This window comes from Eschscholzia californica, unplaced genomic scaffold (assembly GCF_041429995.1).
Source record: "Eschscholzia californica isolate CP2 unplaced genomic scaffold, dmEscCali1.0.p SCAF_3, whole genome shotgun sequence".
Lineage (NCBI taxonomy): Eukaryota > Viridiplantae > Streptophyta > Magnoliopsida > Ranunculales > Papaveraceae > Eschscholzia > Eschscholzia californica.
Window position 1 is genome coordinate 18,035,965 of NW_028238420.1, and position 25,627 is coordinate 18,061,591.

Below are 25,627 nucleotides of genomic sequence, written 5' to 3' on the forward strand. Positions count from 1 at the left end.
AGATAATGAACCCAACACCTACAATGAAGCTATGACGAGCCCAAACTCCGAAAAATGGTTGGGAGCCATGAAATCCGAAATCGAATCCATGTCTGAAAATCAAGTTTGGAACTTGGTTGATTTGTCCGATGGAGTAAAACCCATCGGATGCAAATGGATTTTCAAGATGAAAACAGACAAGGATGGAAACGTGAGCGTTTTCAAAGCTAGACTCGTGGAAAAAGGTTACACAGACAAGTCCAAGGAATAGACTACGAAGAAACCTTTTCCCCTGTCGCGATGCTTAAGTCCATTAGGATTATTCTAGCTATTGCAGCTCATTACGATTACGAGATATGGCAAATGGATGTCAAACCCTCCTTCCTGAACGGAAAACTGGAAAAGGATGTGTACATGACACAACCTGAAGGTTATGAGGACTCCAAAAACGCTGGAAAAGTTTGCAAGCTTCAAAGGTCCACCTACGGGTTGAAGCAAGCAAGTCAGAGCTGGAATCTTCGGTTCGACGAGAAAATCAAAGAGTTTGGCTTTCTGAAGAACGAAGAAGAATCTTGTGTATACAAGAAGGTTAGTGGGAGCAACCTAGCTTTTTTGGTCCTGTATGTAGATGACATACTGATCGTTGGAAATAACATTCCTATGCTTAACTCCGTGAAAGAGTGGCTTAGGAAGTGTTTTTCAATGAAAGACCTAGGAGATGCAGAATATATATTGGGCATCAAGATCTATAGAGATAGATCGAGGAAGATGATTGGACTCAGTCAAGAAACTTATATCGATAAGATTCTTGGGAGATTCAAAATAGAAGATCTAAGAGAGGATTTCTACCCATGACACATGGCACGACGCTAAGCAAGACTCAGTGTCCCCGAGATCCTGATGAGCTAGCATACATGAAGAAGGTGCCTTATGCTTCGGCAATAGGATCAATCATATACGCCATGGTCTGCACTCGCCCAGACGTCTCATATGCTCTCAGCATGTGTAGTCATTACCAACCTAATCCAGGTGAGAATCATTGGACCGCAGCCAAGAATATCCTGAAGTACTTGAGAAGGACAAAGGATCACTTCTTGGTTTATGGCGGGAAAGATGAACTGATCGTGGAAGGCCATGTGGATGCGAGCTTCCAAACGGACAGAGATAATTTCCGATCGCTGTCAGGTTACGTCTTTTGTCTAAACGGAGGAGCAGTAAGCTGGAAAAGCTCAAAGCAGACTACTTTAGCAGACTCTACCACAGAAGCAGAATACCTAGCCGCTTCGGCAGCAACCAAGGAAGGAGTTTGGATAAAGAAGTTTATCTCTGAACTTGGTGTCGTTCCTAGCATAGAAAATGGGGTTACTCTATATTGTGACAACAATGGAGCAATTGCCCAGGATAAGGTACCAAGAGCACACCAGAAGTCCAAACATATCGTAAGGAAGTACCACGTGATTAGGGAAATCACTAACCGAAAAGATGTGGTCATTTGCAAAGTCGATACGGACGACAACGTTGCCGATCTGGTTAACTAAACCACTGCCTCAGCCTAAGTATGAGAGTCATAGAAGGGGCATAGGTATAAAGCGCATCGATGAATGGCTTTAGGTTGTAATTAGATTAATGAAAGGAGTTCCATGTAATCAATTAGCTACATTCAATAAAAGAAATAAATAAGTTATTTCTGTCATTAAATAATGGTTTAGTGTTTAATTGACAGTCCAAAATAATGAAGCATTCCAAGTAGGTTTATCAGATACATGATCTGGTAAATGGAACCCTACTAAGGGAACATGGAATAAATTCATGATTAAGTCCCTAGTCCAGGTCATTGCATGGACAACAATGACTCATAAAGACTAGCATGGGAGATTGACTGATAGCGTAGTTTCATGGGCTATAGGAATATAGTATTCAAGTCAATTACATGGGTGTATGATTGGAGAATATACACTGGATAACCCAAACATGAGAGTTCTTCTAAGAGTTGAAAAACGTCATGAACTCTCATAGGCAAGATTGGAGAGATTCCTTAAACATGAGTACTCCACTCATCTTATGTAAGGAATGTCGAACTTTGGTACCGTCAAACGCCGTGCCGTAAAAGGAGGTTATAAAGGCGGATTACTGGGGGAGACAGGATAGACATGAAGTTAAGTGGGAGTACAAGAGTGAATGATGTCCTCCTATTGAGTTAGGATAAGTATCTTCGGGCCACTTGAGGAGGAGCAACTCGAAAATGTGTGGCCACACTCAAATGGATTAATGGTTAATCATCTATATTAACCATTGCTCTCCAGATCAAGAAAGTCTGATGGATATGACGTATCAGATGAGATACGAAGAGACATGGGAATCGAGCATTGTACTTGTTCTAAGTACAAGTGGGAGACTGAAGGATATATCTGTTCGGTCTGAAGGAGATGTCCTTCCGAAGGAGTGTCCTTCGACCAAGATGGCAATGGATCAATTTGTCAGTTAGGATAACGATGACCATACGGTGAAGATCATCCAGTCCGGTCCAATTAGGGGTCGTAATGCTTTACTAGAAGCCAACTACGATCGTCGGATCAATTCGGTGATTCGCGGCTAACATAGACCGGATCCTACAATGGGTTACACATAAGAGTGGTAACTTGATCGGAGAGACTTGACTAGACAGGAACAGGCTAAAGATGGATTGGATCCAACTGGAAAGGCCGAAAAGGTTCGAATGGAGATTCGGAACAAGATAGAAAGAACCGGACCTAAAAAGGGGTGCCCGGAGGAAGGCTTATTAGGCCGGTCATGTGATGGCCGACCTAGGTGAGTGGGCCGGCCATAGAAAGCCCATAGTGGGCTGCCCTGGCCCCACTAGTTGTATATTGAGAGAGAGAGAGCATTATATTTTTCTTGCAGAGAAAAAAGGGTATTTTGGTAATTATCTTTTCTGTGACCCGAAAATAGAAAGACCTAATGATCTGAATGAGATTCTAATTAGGGTTTCTCTATATATAGGGTCATTAGAGAACAGAAAAGGTGTGGATTTTTCTCTGCAAGAAAAACATACAACTCTCTCTCTCTCTCAATATACAACTAGTGGAGATAAAGGAATATAGAGAAAAAGCTCCCGTTCTATCAATCTAGTCAAGAAGAAGAGTTCTTCTCAACCTTCTAGTAAGTCCTAGCAGTCTGAAAGGAAGGGAGATCAAGTATATACACTCGGTGTCTTAAGTAGAGGACCTACAATTGGAGCTCTCGATCTTCACAAGCGATTGGAAAGGTTCGAGGGAAAAACGCGTTAAGGTATTTATCCCTCTTCTAGTTCATTGATTAGTTCATGCTATATGATTCTGGGTATTCTAGTGTTAACATATGATGTTTGAGATTCCGCTTACAACACTAGATAGTGTATTAGATACACACAAAATCCTACACACTTATGTTGGTCGGCTATGCTATGGCCGGCCAACATGAGCCTTCATACGGGCTTCTCTTTTGAGCCCGGTTCATTTTATCTTTGTTCTGAATCTCCATTCCAACCCTTTTGGCCTATTTAGTTGGATCCAATCCATCTTTAGCCCAACTCCCATTAGTCAAATCTCTCCGATCAAGTTACCCCTCTTATGTTTAACCCGTTGTAGGGTCCGGTCTATTTTAGCTGCGAATTACCGAAGTAATCCGATGATCGTAAGAGGCTTCTAGCAAAGCATTACGACCCCTAATATGACCAGATAGGATGATCTTTATGATTAGTTCATCGTTATCCTAGTTGACAAATTGATCGCATTGTTACCTTGGTCGAAAGACACTCCTCCAGAAGGACGTCTCCTTCAGACCGAACGGATATATACTTCAGTCATCCACTTGTCCTTAGAACCAGTGCCACGATATCTGGCTTTTAATGGGCTGGGTTGGGCGTGGCCATGCCATAGCTGGCCTTTTCATAGGCCAAGACTTATGCCCGACCATCTTTTAGTCTGAGCACTTGGCCCGACCCATGCTATCTTTGTCCAACTATTTAGCCAGACCTCTTAAGCCATATTTATGGATCTAATCAATTCCCTCATATACCTCATCCCTATAGTCTCTTTCGATCAAATCGACAAGTTGCGCGCATCGTCATCTAAGTGATCTGACAAGTGGCGCGCATTGTCATCTTGATCGAAGGACATCTTGCTCATGATCAAGATGGAAATGCACTAAATTTGTCGAATAAGGCAAATGATGAAGATCATGAAGTCCAGTTATTTTAGGGATCTTAATGTTTTGCTAGAAACCAACTACAATTTGTGGGTCACTCGGATTACTCGCGACTAATGACGACTAGATCCTATAACGTGTTACACAAAAGAGTGTCGATTCGATCGGATTAGATCTGTTTAAAAGTATTATGAAGGTTTCAGTTAAGAGTCGGGCAAAGGTAACAAAATGCGGGTCCAAGTGACCGGCCAAAGGTGGTTGCGTACATGACACAGGTCATGCTTAAGGTCGACCTTACAAGGCTCAGATAGTCCCATGGGAATGGGACTCCTGGCCAGCTACAACAATAAGGAATCGTAGATGGAATAAACTCCCATCTGGGAATCCTATTTCCAGTAGGGCCCTGACTTTAGAAGTCTCTACAAAAGGACATAACTCTACCAAAAATATGTGTGGAAAAATCTCATCAAGTTTTTTTTCTCTCTCTGGCTACATCAAATAGAAGATAGAAAAGAGATTATTTCCAAGTTACGGATCAAATCTAATGAGAAGGCGTTGTCATCTTTACTGCTCAAGAAGGTTCTCGTCAACTCAAAAGGCAATGATCAATTCGGTTGGTCTGGTGTCTCAAGCGGAGGAGCTGCACAAGTGGAGCGCTAGATCTTTGGGAGAAGGTGATAAATTTGGCTGGAGTGAAAGCGAATTAAGGTAATTATCTGAACTTCTAGTTCATCTTTAGATTTGGCATAAGATCCGGGCAACCTAATGATAGATGTTTAGGCATGTGAGATTCAGCTTAGAACATTAGGGGACACTATAGCCCAAATACCTAACACTATGTTGCCCGAATCTCATGCATGAACTAATAATATACTAACTGGAAACTAAGAATTACCACAATTCGGTTTTTTCCCGGACTAGTTTGATCGCCTTTTCCCGAAAATCTAAAGCTCTAGATATACAACTCCTCCACTTTAAATACCCGAGCAATCAACTTGATCTTCTGCTCGTTAGATTACCCAGAACTGAATCGAGACTCTTACTTATCCTTCTTTAACGGCGAAGATCAAAAACTTTTCTAACTTAACTAGATAGTTTGTGAATTCATTTTCATTTCTATCTTATGCTCGTGTAGCCTGAGAGATTATCAAATTTATGAGAAATTTCACACTTTATCTGATTTAACTAAGTCCTTTTATAGAGACCTCTAAAGTTAAAATTCTAACAGAAATAGGATTCCTAAAAAGACTAAAATCATAACTTATCTAAAATTTAAGATCTTATCAAAATTAAATTCTAATAAGGATTTTTAGATTCCTAATATGAGGAATCCCCTTTAAGGGGTGCGACCAAGAATCCTATTATCAATGGGACTTAGGTTAGCTGGCCAAGCCCCCTAGCTGGGCACCTGGCCTGGTCAAGTTATCTATCCGCGCCTTATGCCCCACTCCCTCTAGTTGTATCTTCTTTTTGAGTTGACACTTTTTTTTGTAACCCGTTTTAGGATCTGGTGATCGTTAGGCGCGGGCAATGACGGGAGACACCGACACTGCAAGAAATAGAGGAAAAGTTCTTTCGCTATATCGCTAATTGCTTCGAAGCCTCAACTCTCCAAACTGTCTCAGAATTTAGTTAATAACAACATTGGCACAAAAAGCAAAGGTTTGTTTAATTTTCATGCTTGGTGTCGAAGAAGAATCTTTTTCAACCATTAAGGAACTTATTGATACTGGTGATCTTTCCCTTTTAAGGAAAGGTGAAAATCCATAAACATATCCAATGAGTGAATCACTGAAGTGAGCCTCTCTTTAGTTCTTTCTAACATCAAATGGGTTGCATTATTTTCTACTGTAGATTGTATTCGTGTTGCAGTTTTTAGATTGTGAGAGATGAGAGAGACAATGATATATATGTACATATAAAGAGGGTGGCAGAAGAGATGAGGGGATGAAGATTAGGGGAAAATACAAAAAATCTAGTTTCTGGACCGAAAAGGAAGATGATAGGTCAAATTTTGTTGACAAAGGTCTTTATGCCCGAGAGACTTTTCTTTATGCCTCAAAGTCGTAGACTTTAGGTATTAAGAATGAACTATATGTTAAGTGAGACAAACTTTCCATGGGGGATTTAGGGCATAAAGAAAAATCTCTAGGGCATAAAGGGGGCAAATATTTTTATCCCAAAAAATTTAATTCATTGAACTTTTCCCTAATCTTCATATTTTCTCTCTTGGTCTCGCTTTCTCTCTTGTTGTTCTCTCTCTCCCTCTTGATGCTTTCTCTCTCTTGATGCTCTCTCTCCCCCACTATCTCACATTATCTCTCTTTTCTTCTTATACTTTTTGTTCCTCTCTCTTAGCATTTCCCTTTCACTCTCACTTTTTCTCTCTTTATCGTTCTCTTTATATTTCTCTTTCTAGATCGTACTCTCTATTTCATTCGTTGTAGATCATTCTCGTTGCTATCTTTGTTGATGTATTTCTCTGTAGATTTGTTTTCTTTCTCTATCTCTCTCTCTCGCAGTCTTTATCCATGTCTCGCAGTCTCTATCTCACTCTCATGCGTTTTCTATAGATCTATCTGTAGAGATATCAAATTTAGTGGCCATGAAATGCCCAGGTAGGGTTTCGCTACAAGCCCTCCTTGAGGTCTTGTTTAGGGAACACTTCAATTCCCTTCGCCGGAACTGTATTTGTGTGAGAGAGGGGGAGATCAAGAGATAAACAATGTGAGATTGAGAAAGAAACATATATATATATATATATATAGTGAGAGGTAGACAATGAGGAATCGAGAGAGAGATAGTAAGAGAACGAGAGAGAAAAAGTAAGAGAACAAGAGAGAGAGAGACAGTGATAGACAGTGGAGATAAAGAGCAATAGAGAGATACAGACAATGAGGAATCGAGAGAGAGAGAGAGTAAGAGAGTAAGAGAATGATAGAGAAAGAGTATGGGAACAAGAGAGAAAAACAATGGGAGAGAGAGAGAGAGCGTAAAAGATAACTTAGATGAAGCTTCTAATAATAAATTTAACTCAGAGACCCTTACATAATTAATTTTGCACTTTAGACTCCCTAGTTTATTTAACTCAGCAGCCCTTATATAATTAATTTTGCACTTTAGACTCTTTAGTTTATTTAATGCAGCATCCCTTATATAACTTTTTGCACTTTAGACCCCCCTTGATGGTAACTTAGCTGAAACTTCTACTGTAAATTCATGACTTTATAATAAAAAACTCTGGTTTTGATGTTTTCTCGTCATGCATGAAAGCTAATATATACCCATCATGGTAATCCAAAGTCATGGCGTTGAATTCATGAAAGCTCCTCACTCTTTAATCCGTCATCACATTCATTGAAGAATGAATCAGTGGTCATACATGAACCAATCACAATGAGTTCATCCAAATCAATTTCTTCTCAAGCATTCCATAGATTAAAATAGAAACAATATGATGATTCAACCCATTTAATTTCAGATGAATCTATCGCATATTTCTCAAGAACCCAAATCTTGATATCTTGTGTTTTATCATAAACAACTGATGATTATCCTCTAATCTTTTTTTTGATGAGATGATTATCCTCTAATCATTTTATGAAGTTTGAAAACAACTTGTTAATCTAGGATTACGACAAAACTCTCTCTAATTGCAAAATCATGAATCATAATTGGTTCAGAAATTGGGATTTTAATATCAAATGATTTTTCATCACCAGATTCCGGGTCAACCTTAGAAATAACAATCATGCAGGATTTCAATTTCCAACTAGAATCAAAACAACCCACAGTTTTCAAATTACAAGAATTGTAATTTCAAGCCACTATTGATTATTGACACGACAAGTACTAATTTCAATTTCCCATTAAAACTAAAAACTCCCTTTCTAATGGAAGAAGAAGAATCTTGATTGTTGTTTAGAACCTACGCGATTATATCGCGGTTAAGTACTTGGATTTAGTTAACTCGTGAGTTAACTACTTAGGTTGGGTTAGGTTAAGTAAAGGGTAAAATAGTATTTTTCCCTCTTAATTGTTATATTGAACTTTTTTTTTGAAACAAGGAGTCCAAAGCGTAACAATAGAAAAAAGGAATTCAAACAAGTATATTACACGAAAGTGATCCAAACTACAAATCTCCCCTTTTTTTATACCCCAAAGTGGCAGCCTTTTAAAATGGCTCCGGCCTTGGGGAATAAAGAAAAATCTCCAAGGAATAAAGAATTTCAATAAACATTAATTTAGAAAACATATTCTTCTTTTAGTCTAAAAATTTACTTGATCAAACATTGCCCCATAATATTCATCTTCTCTATCCATCTTTTTCTCTTACTTATTACGCCCACTGTCTCACATTATCTCTCTATCGTTCTCACTCTAGATCTTTCTCTCTTTCATTGTAGATACTCTCATTTCTCTCGCTGTAGAAATATATCTGTGTAGATTAGTTCCTCTTTTCTTTTTCTCTCTCGCGCAGTTTTTATCTCTCTTTCGCACAGTCTTTATCTCTCCATCTCTCTCTTGCGGTTTGTACAGATCTCTCTGTGGAGATCACAGAGTTCGTGACCACAAAACGTTTTGTGGCAATGAAATTGTCAGGGCCACGAAACGCTTTGTGGCCAAGAAATGGTCAGGGCTACGAACCGTTTTGTGACAACATGTTTCGTGCTCATGAAACCCTTAGAGGGTTTCGCCAGAAACCCTCCTCGGGGTCTGGTTTCGGTGAAGGGAACGCTTTTCTTCGCCGAACAGTGTTTGTGAGAGAGAGAGATATCGATCGAGAAACAATGAGAGATTGAGAGAGAAATAATGAGAGATCGAGAGATATAGATAGTGAGAGCAATGGAAAGAGATAATAATGAGAGAGAGGTTTTTTGAAGAATTTTTTATCCATATTTGGACTACCTATTTTATACAATAAATTAGAGTTCACTTAATTACTTAGAAGAAAACAAAAACACTACAAACCGAAACCGTTTTCCAACACAATCCAAAAACGACATAATAAACAAATAAGTTGTCGAATTCTATCTCATTCATTCCAAAAGGATTTTTGAGTCAACAGTCCAAAATCTGGGGGGTAAACCCAAAAAAAATCCACTCTTGCTCAAAAATTAGTTGCAAGTCCAAATGTCAGTTTTTTTTTTTTTTATTCCCCTCTTGCCCTTGGACGGGACATGCTGACGTTTTCCTGAAAAAAAAATGTCTGGTAAATAAAATAATTTACCAGTACAAGAAAAAATTCAAAGTTTCAAAATTTTTTGAAAATTTGAAATTTTCAAACGAAATTTCAAATTCCCGCCCAGCAAACCATCTCTTCTCGGTAAATAAAATAATTTCCCGTACACAAAATATTCCAATTTTCAAACGAAATATTTTTTTCGAAAGGGAGATTTTGACATACACCCCCAATATTATATGAATATTAGGACTTCACCCTCACTTTTTGAAAACTTTTGATATACACCCCCACGTGGACGGAAACCGTCAACTCAGAGTTAAGTTAGGCGTGTGCGACAGACACGCGACAACCATGACGATTTTACCCTTTTGTAGTTGTTGAAATATTTGAGAGATTTTGACATACACCCCCACTATAATATAAGTTTTTGGACTATACCCCCATTTTTAAAAAAAACAAAATTCCACCTAATTTCGTCTTTAAGCCAACCAAGTACAAGTCAAGGAAACAGAGTACCAAATAAAAGAAACATAACTCTTTTGTTGAGACTATTATGAAGTAGAAATATTTTTGTTTAGTTAATTTATTTGGCTTCTTTTTGTTATGGATTGGGAATGAAAATATCTATTTGTTCTTCGTTTGAATATTAAAATATCATGGAGCTCTTTTGTGGATAATAGACATATGGTACTTTAGTTTGATATTATGAAACTTGAATTGTTATACATCATTACTTGAATGTATATAAAAGGACATTTGAAGACCAAATGTGTCTCTGATTCGCAAATTTGACAACACATTTCCTGCATTTTTTTTATATTTTAGGGTAGAATTAAAAGATGTGCTTAATAATACAAATTAGTAACTTAACCCCTGGCTTGTACTTGATTGGCTTATAATTAGTTGGCTTAAAGACTAAATTAGGTGGAATTTTGTTTTTTTTTTTAAATGGGGGTGCAGTCCAAAAATTTATATAATAGTGGGGGTATATGTCAAAAAATTTCAACAACTACGAAAGGGTAAAATTGTCATGGTTGGCGCGTGTGTGTCACACACGGCTAACTTAACTCTGAGTTGACGGTTTCCGTCGAAGTGGGGGTGTATATCAAAAGTTTTCAAAAAGTGGGGGTGAAGTCCTAATATTCATATAATAGTGGGGGTGTATGTCAAAATCTCCCTTTTCGAAATTTTGAAAATTTGAAAATTTTGAAAATTTTGAAATTTTGAAATTTTCAAACGAAATTTCAAATTCCCGGCCAAATTTTCAAATTTTTTTGAAACTTTTAAATTCCTACCCAGCAAAAGTGTCTAGTACAGAAAAAAATTTCCAGTAAATAAAATAATTTCCCGGTCACAAAATCTTTTTTTCGAAGTTTTGAAATTTTCAAACGAAATTTCAAATTCCCGCCCAAATTTTCAAATTTTTTTACGAAATTTCAAATTCCCGCCCAGCAAAAATGTCTAGTATAGAAAAAAATTTCCAGTAAATAAAATAATTTCCCGAAAAAAATTTCGTTTCCTGGGAATTTTTCGGTGGCATTTCCGCAAAATTTCTGAACAGTACACATTCTGATGAACGGGTTGTCAGATTATTTTTCAGCAAAAAAATCGTTTCCCGAGAAATTTCGATGGCAATTTTGTAATTTTCAATGGCAATTTTGTAATTTTCGATTGCATGAACGGTAAATACTTTATTTTCTAAGGGCCCTTTACGTAATTTTGACCCCTAAACTGACACATTGGACCTCCTTTCATTTTTAGGCAACTTTGGGTGGGATTTTCATTTGGTCCCCTTTTTGGACCAATGGCCCAATCCCTCATTCCAAAATATCTACTATTTTAATCCAAGCAATTGAAGAGCCATACCATTTTGATCCTCACGTGTTACTCTCACGTGAGGTTTTTTCAATATACTTAAAAATGTTTCGTGGTGTTAATTGCATACGCATACTACACCACAGACCACTAGAGAAGAGAGAGAGAGAGAGAGAGAGAGAGAGAGAGAGAGAAGAGTGTGCGAGGTAGAGAAAGGAGGTCTTCAGTGTCAGGTGTGTTTTGCTTCACTTCTCTTCTTCTCTTCTTCTCCTTCTTCTTAACTGTTTTTCATCATTTTGATTTCTTATTCAGAAAAAAAAAAAGTTGGGTTATGACAGAAACAATGCTTTCTTGTTTATCCTTCATTTGTTTCTTGATTTTGGGTTCCTTTTTGTGATGGGTTTGGTTTGGATTGTGGGCTGGTTTTCTTCTTTGGGATTCATTATTTCATAATTTTATTCCTATTTTCTCAATTTTGTTTCATTTTTAATTTTTAAAGAAACAGTGAGGAGATAAAATAGATTAATTTTTAATTCTTTCTTTTACTTTCTTAACTTTAATGTGTGGATTTTATGCCATGAACTTTTACTGTTTTTAGTTTTAAATTAGTTGGAAATGAAGTTCTTAATATCTTTGATGTTCAATTTTTTAGTATTAAATTAAATTCTTGTCATCCAGTATCTCAATAATGAATGACTGTGTTCCTGACTGGAACATGGAGGATAATGTTCAACCTACAATTGGAAACCAGAGAAGATCTCTAGGGTTAGTATTATCATTCTCTTTACTCATATATAGTTTAACTAATTCTTAGTTGTTACTTCCATTTACTAGGTTAATTTTTTTTTTATTTGCTTTATCGGAATTCTGCAGACTTGATAACGAGCTCGTAGAGCTCTTGTGGCATAACGGGCAGGTGGTTTTGCACAGTCAGACACCTCGGAAACGAGGTTCTACTCCGAATTCTGGCCAAAATCAGAAGCCCGAGAAACAAATCTCGAGGGGTGTTGGGTCTTTTGGAAATTTAGGAAATACTATTCAGGAAGATGATACTGCATCGTGGCTCAATTACCCGCTTGAAGATTCTTTGGAAAAGGATTTCTTTCCCCACTTCTTCGGTGAATTACCGGACTCCCAGCAAATTGGAGCTGAGAAACCAACCAAACAATATGAAGGAGATAAGAATGTTAATTTCGCTGCCTTGGAGGAAACTAATGCTCATTTTATCACCACTAGTACAGTTAGGACTCAACTACCCAATTTAAAAGAGTCTAATAATATGCGTTTAGATCAAAATGAAATGCCACCTCCTCAGTTGAAATTTTCCAATTCGTCATGCCAAGATTGCACTGTGGAAAAAACAGATAAAATCGTAAAAGTTTCTCCTCTCTCGAGGCCAATCAAGGGGAAACTAGGCGCATCAAATGGACAGAAAGGTGCAGGTCATGTTACAATGGGTGATGTTGGGGAGTCATCAGTGATGACAATTGGCTCAAGCCATTGTGGCAGTAACCAACCACTAAATGATGCTGACTTGAGTCGGGTTTCAAGTATGTTTACAGGACCTGTGAAAGATGATACTCAGAAGTTGTTTACCCAGTGCGAAATAGGGGATACAGAGACTCTTGGGCCAACTGTTACGTCGTCATCTGGTGGATCTGGAGGTAGTTTTGGAGGAATATGGAAGCTATCAGCTAGCACCCACGGCCACAAAAGGAAGGGAAGAGATGCAGATGAATCTGAGAGCCCAAGTGAAGTTAGCAACTTTTACTCTTTCCTCATCTTTCGGTTCTATATTTTGTTTTAGTCCATTTTTTAGAATTTTGTGGTTTAAGTCTATGAAACATATAGGATGCCGAATTTCAGTCGGCAGAGGCGAAGAAACCACCTCAACGATCTGAGTCCAACCGCAAGAGCCGAGCTGCTGAAGTTCATAATCTCTCAGAGAGGGTATGATAAGTCTAATGTCTTTACGATTTTAATCACATTTCTTCTCCCTAAAGCTTTTCCGGTTTCAGAGAAGAAGGGATAGAATCAATGAGAAGATGAAGGCACTGCAGGAGCTTATACCGCACTGTAACAAGGTCTGCTATTTCAAAATCTTTTGCCTTTACACATGAGATTTGAGGTTCAAATTCAAGCTTTTTAAGCTTTAATTGATCGATCTAATACAATTTACTGTTGTAATTCTCAGTCCGACAAAGCATCAATGCTAGATGAGGCGATTGAATACTTAAAATCACTTCAGTTACAAGTTCAGGTCAGAAGATCAAATAATCGCATTTTCATCATGTCGACATTATTATCCATTTTTAGACTCAATAGTGTTTTGTTTCTTAAAAATATAGCTAATGTGGATGGGAAGTGGGATGGCACCAATGATGTTTCCTGGGATGCAGCACTATCTTTCAAGAATGAGTATGGGAATGGGTCCAGCTACCTTGCCTTCTTTGCATAACCCAATTCAATTACCAAGGGTTCCACTAGTTGATCAAGCAATCCCTTCTGCTCCGGCACCAAACCAACCTCCTATGTGCCCTCCACCTATGCTGAATCCAATTAACTTTCAAAATCAGATGCAAAACCAGAACTTTCCCGAACCATATGCACGCTATATGGGCTTCCACCACATGCAACCTGCTCCGGTTTGTCCTTTACATCCTTGATAGAAAAACTTATTCTGTTTGTTCTCATTGATATATATATATATATATATATATATATATATATATATATATATATATATATATATATACAAGAAATCCACATATGGTAAAAATTTATATATACAGGAGATTGGGTTGAAGGTCCAATTTCCTTATAATCTTGGTTAAATAAACATATCGATATTTTTAGGGTTGGACTCCTCGGAAAACCTGTGCAAACATGTCGCAAATTTACCTACTATGTGTGGACTTCTGAAAAGTTACATCAAAAACATTACGTAGGGAGCTAAAGCGAAAGACTTAATGGATCGTCCTTGACAAATTAAATTTTGGCCTGGGGAGTTTTGACCAATTTTCACATATATATAATATAATTCCTATATTGGCATCAAATTGCATGTTTTTGCATCTCCATGGATTTAGTTTGCAATGAGAAATTTCCCGACGTAATATTTTTGTTTTGCTTCAGCCCATGAACATGTTCAACTATGGTCATCAGCCAGTACAGCAGAGTCAACAGACCGGACTAAATGGTTTACCCTGTCATGGAGGAACTCCCCGTGATACTGCTCCAAATAGTAAGTGCTCAAGTTAGAGATTCAAATTTCTGTTATTTCATTGCAGCAATAACAGTATAATATAGCCTTAGTATGATAGAGTGGTTGTCATTTGATGTCCTGCCCTTCAACAGTTACAACATTCCGATTCATAAAAAAACGACGTTTAAAACACTTGAACTTCTACATATCAAATTTTACATTCGTTTTTCCAACTTTTGTACGATGTTTTTTCAGTTATTCCATTTCGGGTTATAATTATAAACAATAGCGGATCTTTTAGTTGATACAATCATACAAGTCGTTTTCTTCATAGTTGTCATTTACCTTCTCTTTTCTCAATGACGTTAACAGGTTAGCCCACAAGACTTGATGCTTATCTTTTGCTTATAGTCCCATGTGAAGCAAATACTTCTTTTTGCAATAGGGTGAGGATTAACTCGTTCTTTATAACACTCCAATAAGAGGTCCCATCCAATCATTTAACAACTGCTAATTCTATGCAGTGTTTCCCCGAAATAAACTTTTGGTAGAAATATACTCAGATTTTTCTTATGTATATATATGAAAGCAAAGAAAAGTTGGAAGCCTTTCATTATTCGGTAGGGCTTTAAACTTGTGCTACAAGAATAGAACATCTCCTTGTGAAATTGTTAAATATAGAACATCTTATTTATAAAAATTACATTTATGAGTGTGTATTCAATAATGTTTGATGGAATAACCGTATTTGGTCGTCGAGCCTTTTCTTTTCTAGGAACTGGTGAGTGCTTGTTTAGTTTTTACCTTCTTATATTCAATTTGTTACTTTTATATTGAGTAAGAAAAATATTCATTGTCTATTTCTGCATGATGTGATGGGTTTATAAAGGCGTCTCTCCAAAGTGTTATTGGCCGCCTGAAGGCAAATTTTAGAGAGGAACTGTGAGGAAAAGAGGAGTCGATATCTCATTTGAGGGACGCCTCTCAAATTACCCAAAATGTGATAGCTTATAGTGTCAACTCTCACGGTTGAACAAACTTCACAGAGAAACCCCAAGTGATCACCCCTTCTTCCGGCAAAGGGAACCCCTGTAATTGCAAAGGGGAACATCCGCTTAAGTTTTTTTTTTTATTTAATTTAACATCTAACCCAAGTAATTTGGAGTAGATCAGAGAAGAAGTAAGTTGATTTTGGCAACTGTTTCTTTGGATTGATGATTCATCTTCTTCTTGTTCGCCGGATCAATAGGATTTTCTTTTAGATTTACTTTGCTGAACTTTTGTACGGATATTATGAGTTTCCAACGTCGATTATCTTAGTGTTAGAGGGGGGAAATCAGATCAACGATTAGATTTTTGCTTTCGGGACTACCCCTTGTTCATCACCCTCGATATATTCGAGAGAATTATAAGACGACTATAGTGCAGGTTGATGATTAAAGAAGCCTTAGAGCAAGTCCAATGTCAGTCTGTCTTAGGCCGACAAAAATAACTTTTTCACCCAAAATTTTTGGTCTCAGCTCAGACTCAAAAATTCAGCTCCAGCCTCAGCCTCCCTGAAGGCCGAAAATTTGAATTTCCCTCTTTTCTAACCATCCAACCACCATATTAAATATCTCATATTTCTCTATAAATACATTTCCCTTTCTCTACAAACTTCACTTTCTTATTTCTCTACAAACTTCATCTTCTTATTTCTCTACAAACTTCATCTTCTTTTTTCTCTACCATGGATCCTTTGAATCCCATGAATTCCAATTTTACTTTATTAAACTTGATGCTTGAAGAAGATGAATGAGCTCGACAAAGAGATGACGATGATCGTAAAATGTTAGAAGAAATGGAAAATAACGTTACACGAAAACGTTCTCGTCATGTTGGTTCTGTTTTGGGTCGCCAAACGATAGATCGTAATAGACAACTCGGTCATGAAAACATTATGAGAGATTATTTCAATGAAACTCGAACTTATGATGACACAATGTTTCGCTCACGCTACAGGATGAATTGTGGTTTATTTTTGCGTATTCTCAATGTTGTTGGGGAATACAACCCCAAATTTATTGAAAGAGTTGATGCAGTGGGGCAAAAGGGATTGTCACCTCATCAAAAAATAGCAGCTGTAATGTGGATGCTTGCATATGGATGTGCGTCCAACTCACAAGACGAATATTGTTGGATTGGTAAGTCTACTGTCATTGAATTTTTACGAGAATTTCTAATAGGAGTCATCCATGTCTTTGGCCCTAGATACTTAGAGATCTGAATGAGTTAGATATATCTAGACTCCTAGCACTTGGTGAATCGCAAGGATTTCCTGGAATACTAGGGACTATTGATTGTACGCATTGGAATGGAGTAAATGGCCCGCCTCATGGCACGGATCCTACACTAGCCATGTTAAAGCCCCAACTATCATCCTAGAAGCAGTTGCATCGTCAGATCTCCATATATGGCATGCATTTTTTGGGATGTTTGGATCATGTAATGACATTAATGTTCTTGAGCGTTCACCGATTTTTGATAAATTGTTAATGGGTGAGAGTCCCCCGGTTAATTATGTAGTTAATGGCACACAATATGATATGGGTTATTATCTTGCTGATGGGATATACCCTCCATGGGGTACTTTAGTTAAAACTATTGCTAATCTATATGGTCCAAAAGAAGCATATTTTGCCAAAAGACAAGAGTCGGTTCAAAAAGACGTTAAACGAGCTTTTGGTGTACTGCAAGCTCGTTGGGGAATTATTCGGGGACCGTCACGTTGGTGGGACGTAAAGACCATGAGTGATATTATGAAGGTATGTATCATAATGCATAACATGATTATTGAAGACGAAGGTCCAAATGCTACAATCAATATTGAGGGAAGTGAAATGGGTCCGATAGAGCATGGAGAAAATTTATCAGACGAAGTGCTTGAACGTGTAGGTCGAGTTAGAAGACAAGATACTCATTCTCGGTTGAAGGCAGATCTTGTTGAACACTTACGGAATACGAGATTTAACGATGACAATGAATAGATTTTGGTCGTTTGATTATTAGTAATGTGTTTTGATTCGTTGGATTATTACTAATGTGTTTTGATCGGTCGATTATTAATGCAAAAGTCGGTTTGTATTAATATATTTTTATTATTAATGTTGGTTTTAATTTTTAAGTTATTTTAAATTTTTTAGTTATTTAAATTTTTTTTAGTTATTTTTACTTTTGAAGTTATTTTTAATTTTTAAGTTATTTTAGTTATTTATTTTACAAAAAAAAAACAAGATCTCCCCGTTGGATAATCCAACGGCCAAGACCTGCCCCAACATGACGGTTGGGGACTGCTTCAGTCGCCCCTAATGTTAGGGGCCACTGAAGCAATCGGTTGGGGCTCCGTCCCAGCCGACTACCGTTGGAAGGCCGGGCACAGGCCAAAAATTTTAATTTTTGGCCTGCGCCCGGCCCGCATTGGACTTGCTCTTACCATCGGCTTGTTGACATCTTTAAATAATGCCATGGGCAGTATTATAGGATTCATGGAGATCAGAGTGACAAAAGTTGCAACTTTGCTGATTGTGCTTCTACATTGGTTAGAACTGGGACATCTTTCATGCACAAAAAAATTGAGAAAGAACTTGGGTTCCATGATGGAAGGAAATTATAATCCCTTTCATTGCACCGTACTTTCCAACTATCTATCTGATATCTTCCCGCAAAGTATAATATTGTGCAAGAATTTTCTAAGTTCAATCTCAATAGTTAGTTTCATGGAAGGTTTCTCCCAAGGCTTAAAAGAAGAACGAAAATGCTATGGTGCCCAGGAGGGTGACTTAGAGGATGCCCAGTCCAGTCACCCTCCTGACGTGGCACCGTCGAAAATTTGACCGAGATCTGGCTGTTCAAGATTGAACGACCAAGATTTTAAAAAAAAATCCAATACCCCCAAATCAGATCCCTCCCCAGTCTCCCCAGTCTCTCCTATCTCTCGCCCCTCTCCCTCTCAATCTCAATCATTATGTTTCAATGGTGAAACATAACCTTGAAGATCAAATTGCACATTATTATGAGTGGAAATTTCGTTTTGTAAATCACAATATGGAAAATTATAATACAAAACATAATTTGAAACAACATGCTTATGAACAAAAAGTATATGAAATGGATGATACAAAATGTATTTTATAATAAACAATTTGCGAAATGGTACAGAAGTTGAAACATAAGTTTGAAGATGAAACCCTAAAAGAAAGAGGAAGATGATGAAACATAACCTTGAAGATGAAATGTTACAAATGAAAACAAGAAGATGAAACTTTAAGATTCTCCAAGACTTTTCATGAGCATTATTAAACTTTAATGAAGCACTACCAATCGTTAATGGAACTTGAAGATGAAGATGAAGATGAAGAAGAAGCTTGAAGATGTAGATGTTGAATCTTTTATGACGTTTTGTTTCTGACTTTTAGGGTTTCGGTTGTGCGTTACAATGTATTTGATGAATCTTCAGAAATGGATGGCGAGGAAACAAGAAATATTGAGATATATAAAGAGAGAGAGAGAGAGAGAGACATAGAGAGAGACGCTTCATCTCGGTTTATGGTCGAGCTAGTTTAGGTGAAGAAACTCAAGGGTTTTAAAGAGGGGGACTGACTGTTTTCTAGAGAGAAAAAGTGAGAAAAAAAATTTGCGCGTCCAACTCTCTAAAATTTGGGTGAAAAATGAGGAAGGATTGGGTCAGAATAGATTTCATGTTTTTAAGGGTGATAGGGTCTAAAGTGCTGAAGGACTAAAATCATATTTTATGGGAAGATAGGACCTTAATCCCTTTTTGGGTTTTACTTTAGGCCTTATCCCCATTGACCCTAATGTTTATTTCTAACAGGAATCTGTTTGGGGAGATGCTAGCGTGACTTAGAGGATGACATAATGACGTGGAATTCACTAAAAGACAAGGACTTTTCAAAGTTTGACCATGGTGGGGACCGCTTTTCTTTCGAAATGAGGAAACATGTCATCCTCTAAGTACCAAATTCTAAGTCACTCTATCATTTCCCATTTGTGTAACCATGTTGTTAGTACAATTTTTCATCTTCGACACAACTTTTTCTCACAGTTTTTCTTTCAATTTTTGAAACCTCGCTTTGATACCACTTTGTTGGAACTAAAATGGACTAGAGAAGAAGGAGAAGGCTAATACTCTTTACTTCTATTAACTTTTTTTCTCACTTCTTGCTTAAAACAAATTACAAACTTGAGTATTCATAGATGCCCAAGATAATTCTAGATTAATTCTAAGTAAATGTAAAAGACTTTTGATTTTCCAAATTCCATAACATAAGTAACTACTACTACAATAATTCTATAACTTAATTTACTAATTTAGTGCATAACAAAATTAAAGACTTCTTTTGTTTCATCTCCCACCAATATTGATTGATGTTTTCAAACAAAAAAAATAATTAATAATATTGATTGATGTTCATTTAACTTGGTTTAATTTCCAACAGACATACATTTTATTTTCCTTGTATCTTCTTATGATTATAAATAGATGAAAGGAGGAGTCTAAGAACTCACTCCATTATTCCATATTCTTTTAGTAATCCTAACTTGATATATTGTCTTTCATCCAACCCCATTGTATTTTATTACAACTATGCCTCCATCTTCAAGTGATATGCAGTCAGAAGTATTAACAAATGAGACCAAGGATTTTCTATCTTCCCTGCCAAAAACAGAAGCTTGGGGAAATCTCGATTATCTATACCAATACCAAGGCTTTTGGCAAATACCTATACAATTACAAGGTGTGATAAGATGTCAAAAGCAGTTCAAAGCTCAAGACTCTGATATGTTTCTTGTAACCACCCCTAAATCTGGCACAACTTGGTTGAAGGCATTGGCTTTCGCTACCGTTAACCGAGTTCACTATAATTCATCTAATAATCGTTCCAACACTCATCTTCAACACCCTCTTCTCGTCACAAACCCACATGAACTTGTCAAATTTTTGGACCGGGAATACATCGATAATCCACATCCTGATCTCTCAAGTTATGGTTCTCCGAGGCTCTTCTCCACACATGTACCATATGTGTTACTACCAGAATCCGTAACAGATGATTCTTCCAAGTGTAAAGTTGTTTATCTCTGTAGGAATCCTAAGGATACTCTTGTTTCATTTTGGCATTTCATAAACAAGAAGAGACAAGTTCAGAATTTAGGACCTCTATCAATTGAACAAGTTGTTGACAAGTTCTCTAGGGGTATTTCATACTTTGGACCATTTTGGGATCATGTTTTGGGGTACTGGAAAGTAAGCTTAGAAAATCCTGAAAGGGTTTGTTTCCTACAGTTTGAGGATATGAAAAAAGAACCCAAACTTCAGTTGAGAAAATTGGCTGAATTCCTTGGTTATCCATTTTCACTTGAGGAAGAAAAAGAAGGGATAGCAGAGGAAATATTAAGGTTGTGCAGTTTTGAAAACATGAGCAATTTAGAGGTGAATAAGGTTGGGAAACTCTCCTCCGGCTTAGATTACAGTAGTTTCTTTCGTCGGGGCGAAGTAGGAGATTATGAGAATTATCTGACTCCAAATATGATTGAGCTGATTGATCAGATCACTGAAGAAAAGTTACAAGGATCTGGTTTAAGGTTCCATTAAATTGAATGACAATCAAGTTGTTTGGTTGTGCTTCTATCTGTTGCTTGCTTCTATTTCTTTAAGTGTTACCAAACTTGGTCTACCACTAGCTAGAATAACCTCTTGTATTATTGATGAAGACTTTGTTGTTTTCCATGTATGAATTATTGATCAATCTGATATTAAGGAAAATATTTATGTTAGTTTTGGAACACATTCTAATTTTCTACCATTATAGCACTTTCTAATTTACTAATTAAGATTAAGTGTGCTATGAAAGCAAGGGTCATAATAATTTAATTATCGTTATCAAGTAGGAGATTTTATAGGCAATGTTAAAAGTTGTTAAAGGCAATCTCGCTCAAGACAATGTCACAAATAGTTAGAGGCAATGTGGTCTCGAGGGTAGTGCCCATCTTCCATCTTCTCTGGTAAAAAGTCACCGACCGAAAATTGTCTAGGTGAAAACCGCATTGTCTATAACAACTTTGAGCATTGCTTTTATGTATATATACTAGGCATAACCCGTGCCTCCGGCACGGGTACTTCCTTTAAATATTTTACGCATTTACATAATATATTTCAAGGGGTGTTCGTTGGTTCGATATCCGGTATTTTGAAGTCATCTGTTACCAAACCACTCATGGTTTGGTTAGTGATTTGTCAAATCGTTACCAAACTGCTCGTAGTTTGGTACGTTACTATTTTATTTTTGAGATGGCGTAAGCCATCAAAACGTTCATTTATATATTCTGTAGGATCAGGAAATGGGAAGCAACATTAGATACACACAACTGTACCGATCCAAACCACTTAACGAATCAAACCATTTTTTTAGAGTTTTTCCAGCAAACTTTTTGAGATGACGTAAGCCATTTGAGTAGAACCACCTCTAAAATCAACTACTCCGATTGTATTGGAGTAACTATGTCCCACTCTCTCAATAAATAGTTTATGACGACCTATGATAAGGAGATTACACTAACTTAAAATTGTACACCAAAATGTCACATGTATAGAATTATGAAAGACTTCTATCAAAATGTTCATTTATAGATTCTGAGAAGACATAACAAAGAGGTTATGTTCTCATATAATTTTTTAAGAAAACAAAGAGGCCTATTAAATTGTAGGTAACTTGTAGATTAAAACTCTGAAAGGCTTCCATCAAAATGTTCAATTATAGATTCTAGAAGACATAACAAAGAGGTTATGTTCTCATTTAATTTTTATGTTCTCGTTTAATTATAAATTACAAGTAACTTGTAGACTAAAACATATTCCAAGATATTAATAGATTAGGATGGTCAAAATGCACAACTATGTATATTTCTTAGCCCAATAACAGGTGAAAACGGAGTTGGAAATATTATAGTTACCAGACAACGAGGAAACAACATTAAGCATGGTACTCAATTTCAATCTATAGAAATGAGACACAAGGGCTATTGATGTATGGTTGCATTAATAAACTCACTAATAGAAAATTTGTCTTGCAATAATATCCATAGGGCTGGCCCAAGTATATCTGTGGCCCCAAGCGAAATTAAAAATTGGGGCCCATACAATGGATATTAGAAAAAAATTAAATAAAATTTAAACAATGCAAAGGGTAGGAATCAAACCCTTAACCTTTTATCAAAGATCTAAATTCTTTACCACTAAGCTACGCTTTAAATTATGTTTAAAATTGGATTAAAGTATAATTAGTTTTTCGAAAGTTACATACGAAATAGGAAACATAAGACCCTTGGTTATTTGGGGCCCAAAGCGACCGCTTTGGTGGCTTTGGTCACGGGCCACCCCTGAATATCCGCACTCCCTGAAGAAATTAACTATTTTTATTTTCAAACGAAAGTATGTAAAAGAATGCATACAAATAGTAGAATAGTGTTCACAGTATCTCCCAACTTGAATATGTATAATATAATCGTCTTACTGCGTCGAGATCCACCACAAGAATACGCATCTCTTAATTGGCAAAGAACCGAGTGGAAAGCATTCCGAAAGACAACGCCATCTTTGTTCCATAAGATCAAGAAGTCGGAAGAGACATTAGATACACACAACTATGCATTCAACACTTCACTTTCAAATCTTTAAAAGTTCAAACTAAAGCTTGTAAGTTTTAATCTTCAATAATTTTTAACAATATACAAAATCTAACATTACATTACAAAATAAAGAAGTAATATTCAAGTAAATCGTACACACTTGCCAAAAAACTTATGAACCCCACTATAATTGTCATTCATCCAAAACAATCAAGTCCCCTAAGACTTTATTCATGATGCAATGCATAAGCAAAATAGGAAGATGAAAATAAATTTTTGTAAAATATAACAAATAACCTAATTAAAACAAGGCACCAAACCATATTTCCAACTAAAACTCAACGAATTATTTTTGATAGATGTGATCTACTCTTACGTAAGAGATAATTGTCTTTTTACATATGGTTCATTTTTTTCAATAGAATAGAGTAAAGAGAATTAGAGAGAGAGAGAGAGAGAGAGAGAGAGAGAGAGAGAGAGAGAGAGAGAGAGAGAGAGAGAAAGAGTTGAAAGATGGAGAATTCTGGAAGAAAGATCCAGTGTTATCTTTACCCTTAGAAAAAATTCTCTATTAAACAGAGATCAAGAGTTCCTAATGAAAAGGAATTTCAAGGGATGAGTCAGTTTGGGAATTCAAAAAATCAAATTAAATTTGAGATTCATTAGAGAATTCCAAGAGATAAGTTGTTTCGGTATTCAAAGAATCATATTAAATTTGATATTCATTAGCGATTCCAAGAGATGAGTTGTTTGATATATCTACGTGGTTGTCCAGTCAACATCTAGGTGCATTTACTTTGTCCTAGTCAACAAAACAAGTTCTGTTTTGTTATATAGATATATAAAAGGTGAAAGGTCGCTGAAGATTGGAAAAAGGATCCAAAATTAATTTTAAAATAAATATAAGAACGACTATAGGCGCCTGTGAAAATTTCTTTTCGCGCCCTAGAAAAGGGACCTCCGACATCCGTAGGCGCCCTTTTCGGACTGACTAGTTCGAGAGCCGAAGAGAGGTCTCTGACTACCCTAGTCCAAGACTTTGCTTGGGCTCTAAGATTGGTCAGTCTGGGAGCTTACTTAAGCTCTAAGACTGAGGTAGTCCGAGACCTTAAGTGAGGTCTCGGACTAGCACTCCGAGACCTTCTCGTTTTAGACTTCTCTTCTTTCTTTTCCCATCTATTTTCATTTTCTTAACCAAGATCAATCTTTGATCATTTAGACTTATTTGATCAAAGATCTTTTAGGGAACAAAAGGAAGATCGATCTTTGAAGGGTTGGCTCTAATCTTGATCGAAAGGGAGAGAGAAAGTTCAGGGAAAGCTCGATTGAGATATTTTAGGGTTTGTTGAGATCTCAGAAGGGTTGGGTTCTTGATCGAATAATTCATAAGCAAGACGATATTTAAAGAGAGCAATCCACTTTAGGTGTAATCTCGATTTAATGATCTTTAAATGAGAGATCTATCTCTGAAGAAGCAAATTAGAGAGGAAGAGATGAGAAGAATTTCACCTAACATTTTTTACCAATAGGATTAAATAATAAATATGCTACATAGAAACGAAAGAGATGAGAAGAACATAAAAATAAATAAGAATGTAGTGCTTATAGGTGGTGGTTGTTTTGTAGAATAATACTAAAATTAAGATTTTGTGCTAGTCTTCAAAACTGGCTTATTCTTTGTTGTCCAGCAGCTCGCTTATTCCCCCTTGGCATTCTAAGTTCTGGTTATTAAAATAAGGAGGCTGATGGAGCAGTTTGTTGCATGTCGTATACCATGTGTTTAGAGAGACCAACCAGATAGCTGGTACGAGGCCTGGTCATGGAGACTGGAGAGGAGGACCTGGGACCGCAAGAGCTATGCTTGGAGTTTCAGAGGCTCATTCAAGAGAAACAACATGGAATTGTAAGGCAGACGGTTAGGTAGTCTGTCGGGGTTGCATTTGTCAGCTACCTTTTTTTTTTGAGTTGTTGTGGCACTAGGTGCCTAGTGATTTGGTTGTTTTTGGAGCTGTCTGTTGACTTTTTTGTTGTTGAATTTTTGGGCTCAGGCTCCCTTAAGTCTACTAATTTATGTAAAAAAAGAAAAGAATATTAGTCCATGGACATCATTTGCATTTTGAAATTTTGATCTTGCTTCTTTTATTTTTCTTAATATATTGACTCATTATAATAAATACCTCTTTTATCAAACCATGTATAAACAAATGTGTACTATCTTGTATACAAGGATTACAATCTTTTCTGATTTGATACAGATATTTTAGGCTTCATTTAGATACACATATAGCTTAATTAACAAGTTTTTTTGTTAGTATTTAAACGAAAATGCTTTTTAATAATATACCTGAGTCGTTTGGAACGCTACACTAAAAGTGTTTTTACATCCTAAATTCCTAGCTTGTGACGTTCAGGAAAAAAATGTTACTTTATTGTGATTATAAAAATAGTATACATATTCAATTATATAAAAAAGAAATATATAATAAGGAAAAATAATATAACACAAAATTTAATTACACAAATAAATATCAAAATTTGAGAAATTGAAATTTTTCTTACAATAATGATTATGG

General features: G+C 36.6%; 3 protein-coding genes and 1 pseudogene across 4 annotated transcripts; all 4 read left to right on the forward strand.

Annotated features, from left to right (window-relative positions):
• Nucleotides 1–893: 893 nt before the first annotated feature.
• On the forward strand, nt 894–1,422 carry LOC147548800 (secreted RxLR effector protein 161 pseudogene; annotated as a pseudogene).
• Nucleotides 1,423–11,288: 9,866 nt separating this feature from the next.
• On the forward strand, nt 11,289–15,093 carry LOC147548801 (transcription factor PIF4-like). 2 transcript variants are annotated; one of them, XM_086666927.1, is made up of 9 exons: nt 11,289–11,397; nt 11,843–11,929; nt 12,038–12,920; nt 13,016–13,114; nt 13,183–13,248; nt 13,359–13,424; nt 13,513–13,809; nt 14,300–14,408; nt 14,742–15,093. In XM_086666927.1, exons 2-9 carry the CDS (start codon nt 11,853–11,855, stop codon nt 14,744–14,746), a joined length of 1,602 nt encoding a protein of 533 aa, XP_086523053.1. In that variant the 5' UTR covers nt 11,289–11,397; nt 11,843–11,852; the 3' UTR covers nt 14,747–15,093. The 2 variants fall into 2 exon arrangements, with proteins under 2 accessions (XP_086523053.1, XP_086523054.1); XM_086666928.1 differs by lacking the exon at nt 11,289–11,397 and having other exon boundaries at nt 11,407–11,929.
• Nucleotides 15,094–16,209: 1,116 nt separating this feature from the next.
• LOC147548802 (uncharacterized) lies at nt 16,210–17,395 on the forward strand. The gene is made up of 2 exons (XM_086668125.1): nt 16,210–16,552; nt 16,800–17,395. The coding sequence occupies exons 1-2, from the start codon at nt 16,210–16,212 to the stop codon at nt 17,393–17,395; spliced, it is 939 nt and encodes a 312-aa protein (XP_086524251.1).
• A 2,375-nt stretch (nt 17,396–19,770) lies between these two features.
• LOC147548803 (cytosolic sulfotransferase 12-like) lies at nt 19,771–21,214 on the forward strand. The gene has a single exon (XM_086672398.1). It carries the CDS (start codon nt 20,014–20,016, stop codon nt 21,019–21,021), a length of 1,008 nt encoding a protein of 335 aa, XP_086528524.1. The 5' UTR covers nt 19,771–20,013; the 3' UTR covers nt 21,022–21,214.
• The last annotated feature ends 4,413 nt before the right edge of the window (nt 21,215–25,627 follow it).

Excerpts from the sequence above, each read along its gene's own strand:
- LOC147548802 (XM_086668125.1), top strand. The coding sequence starts at position 16,210 with ATGGAAAATAACGTTACACGAAAACGTTCTCGTCATGTTGGTTCTGTT. Across the intron at positions 16,553-16,799 it reads AGACGAATATTGTTGGATTG|TTGCATCGTCAGATCTCCAT; the intron begins GTAAGTCTACTG and ends TCCTAGAAGCAG.
- LOC147548801 (XM_086666927.1), top strand. The coding sequence starts at position 11,853 with ATGAATGACTGTGTTCCTGACTGGAACATGGAGGATAATGTTCAACCT. Across the intron at positions 12,921-13,015 it reads AATCTGAGAGCCCAAGTGAA|GATGCCGAATTTCAGTCGGC; the intron begins GTTAGCAACTTT and ends TGAAACATATAG. Across the intron at positions 13,249-13,358 it reads TTATACCGCACTGTAACAAG|TCCGACAAAGCATCAATGCT; the intron begins GTCTGCTATTTC and ends TGTAATTCTCAG.
- LOC147548803 (XM_086672398.1), top strand. The coding sequence starts at position 20,014 with ATGCCTCCATCTTCAAGTGATATGCAGTCAGAAGTATTAACAAATGAG.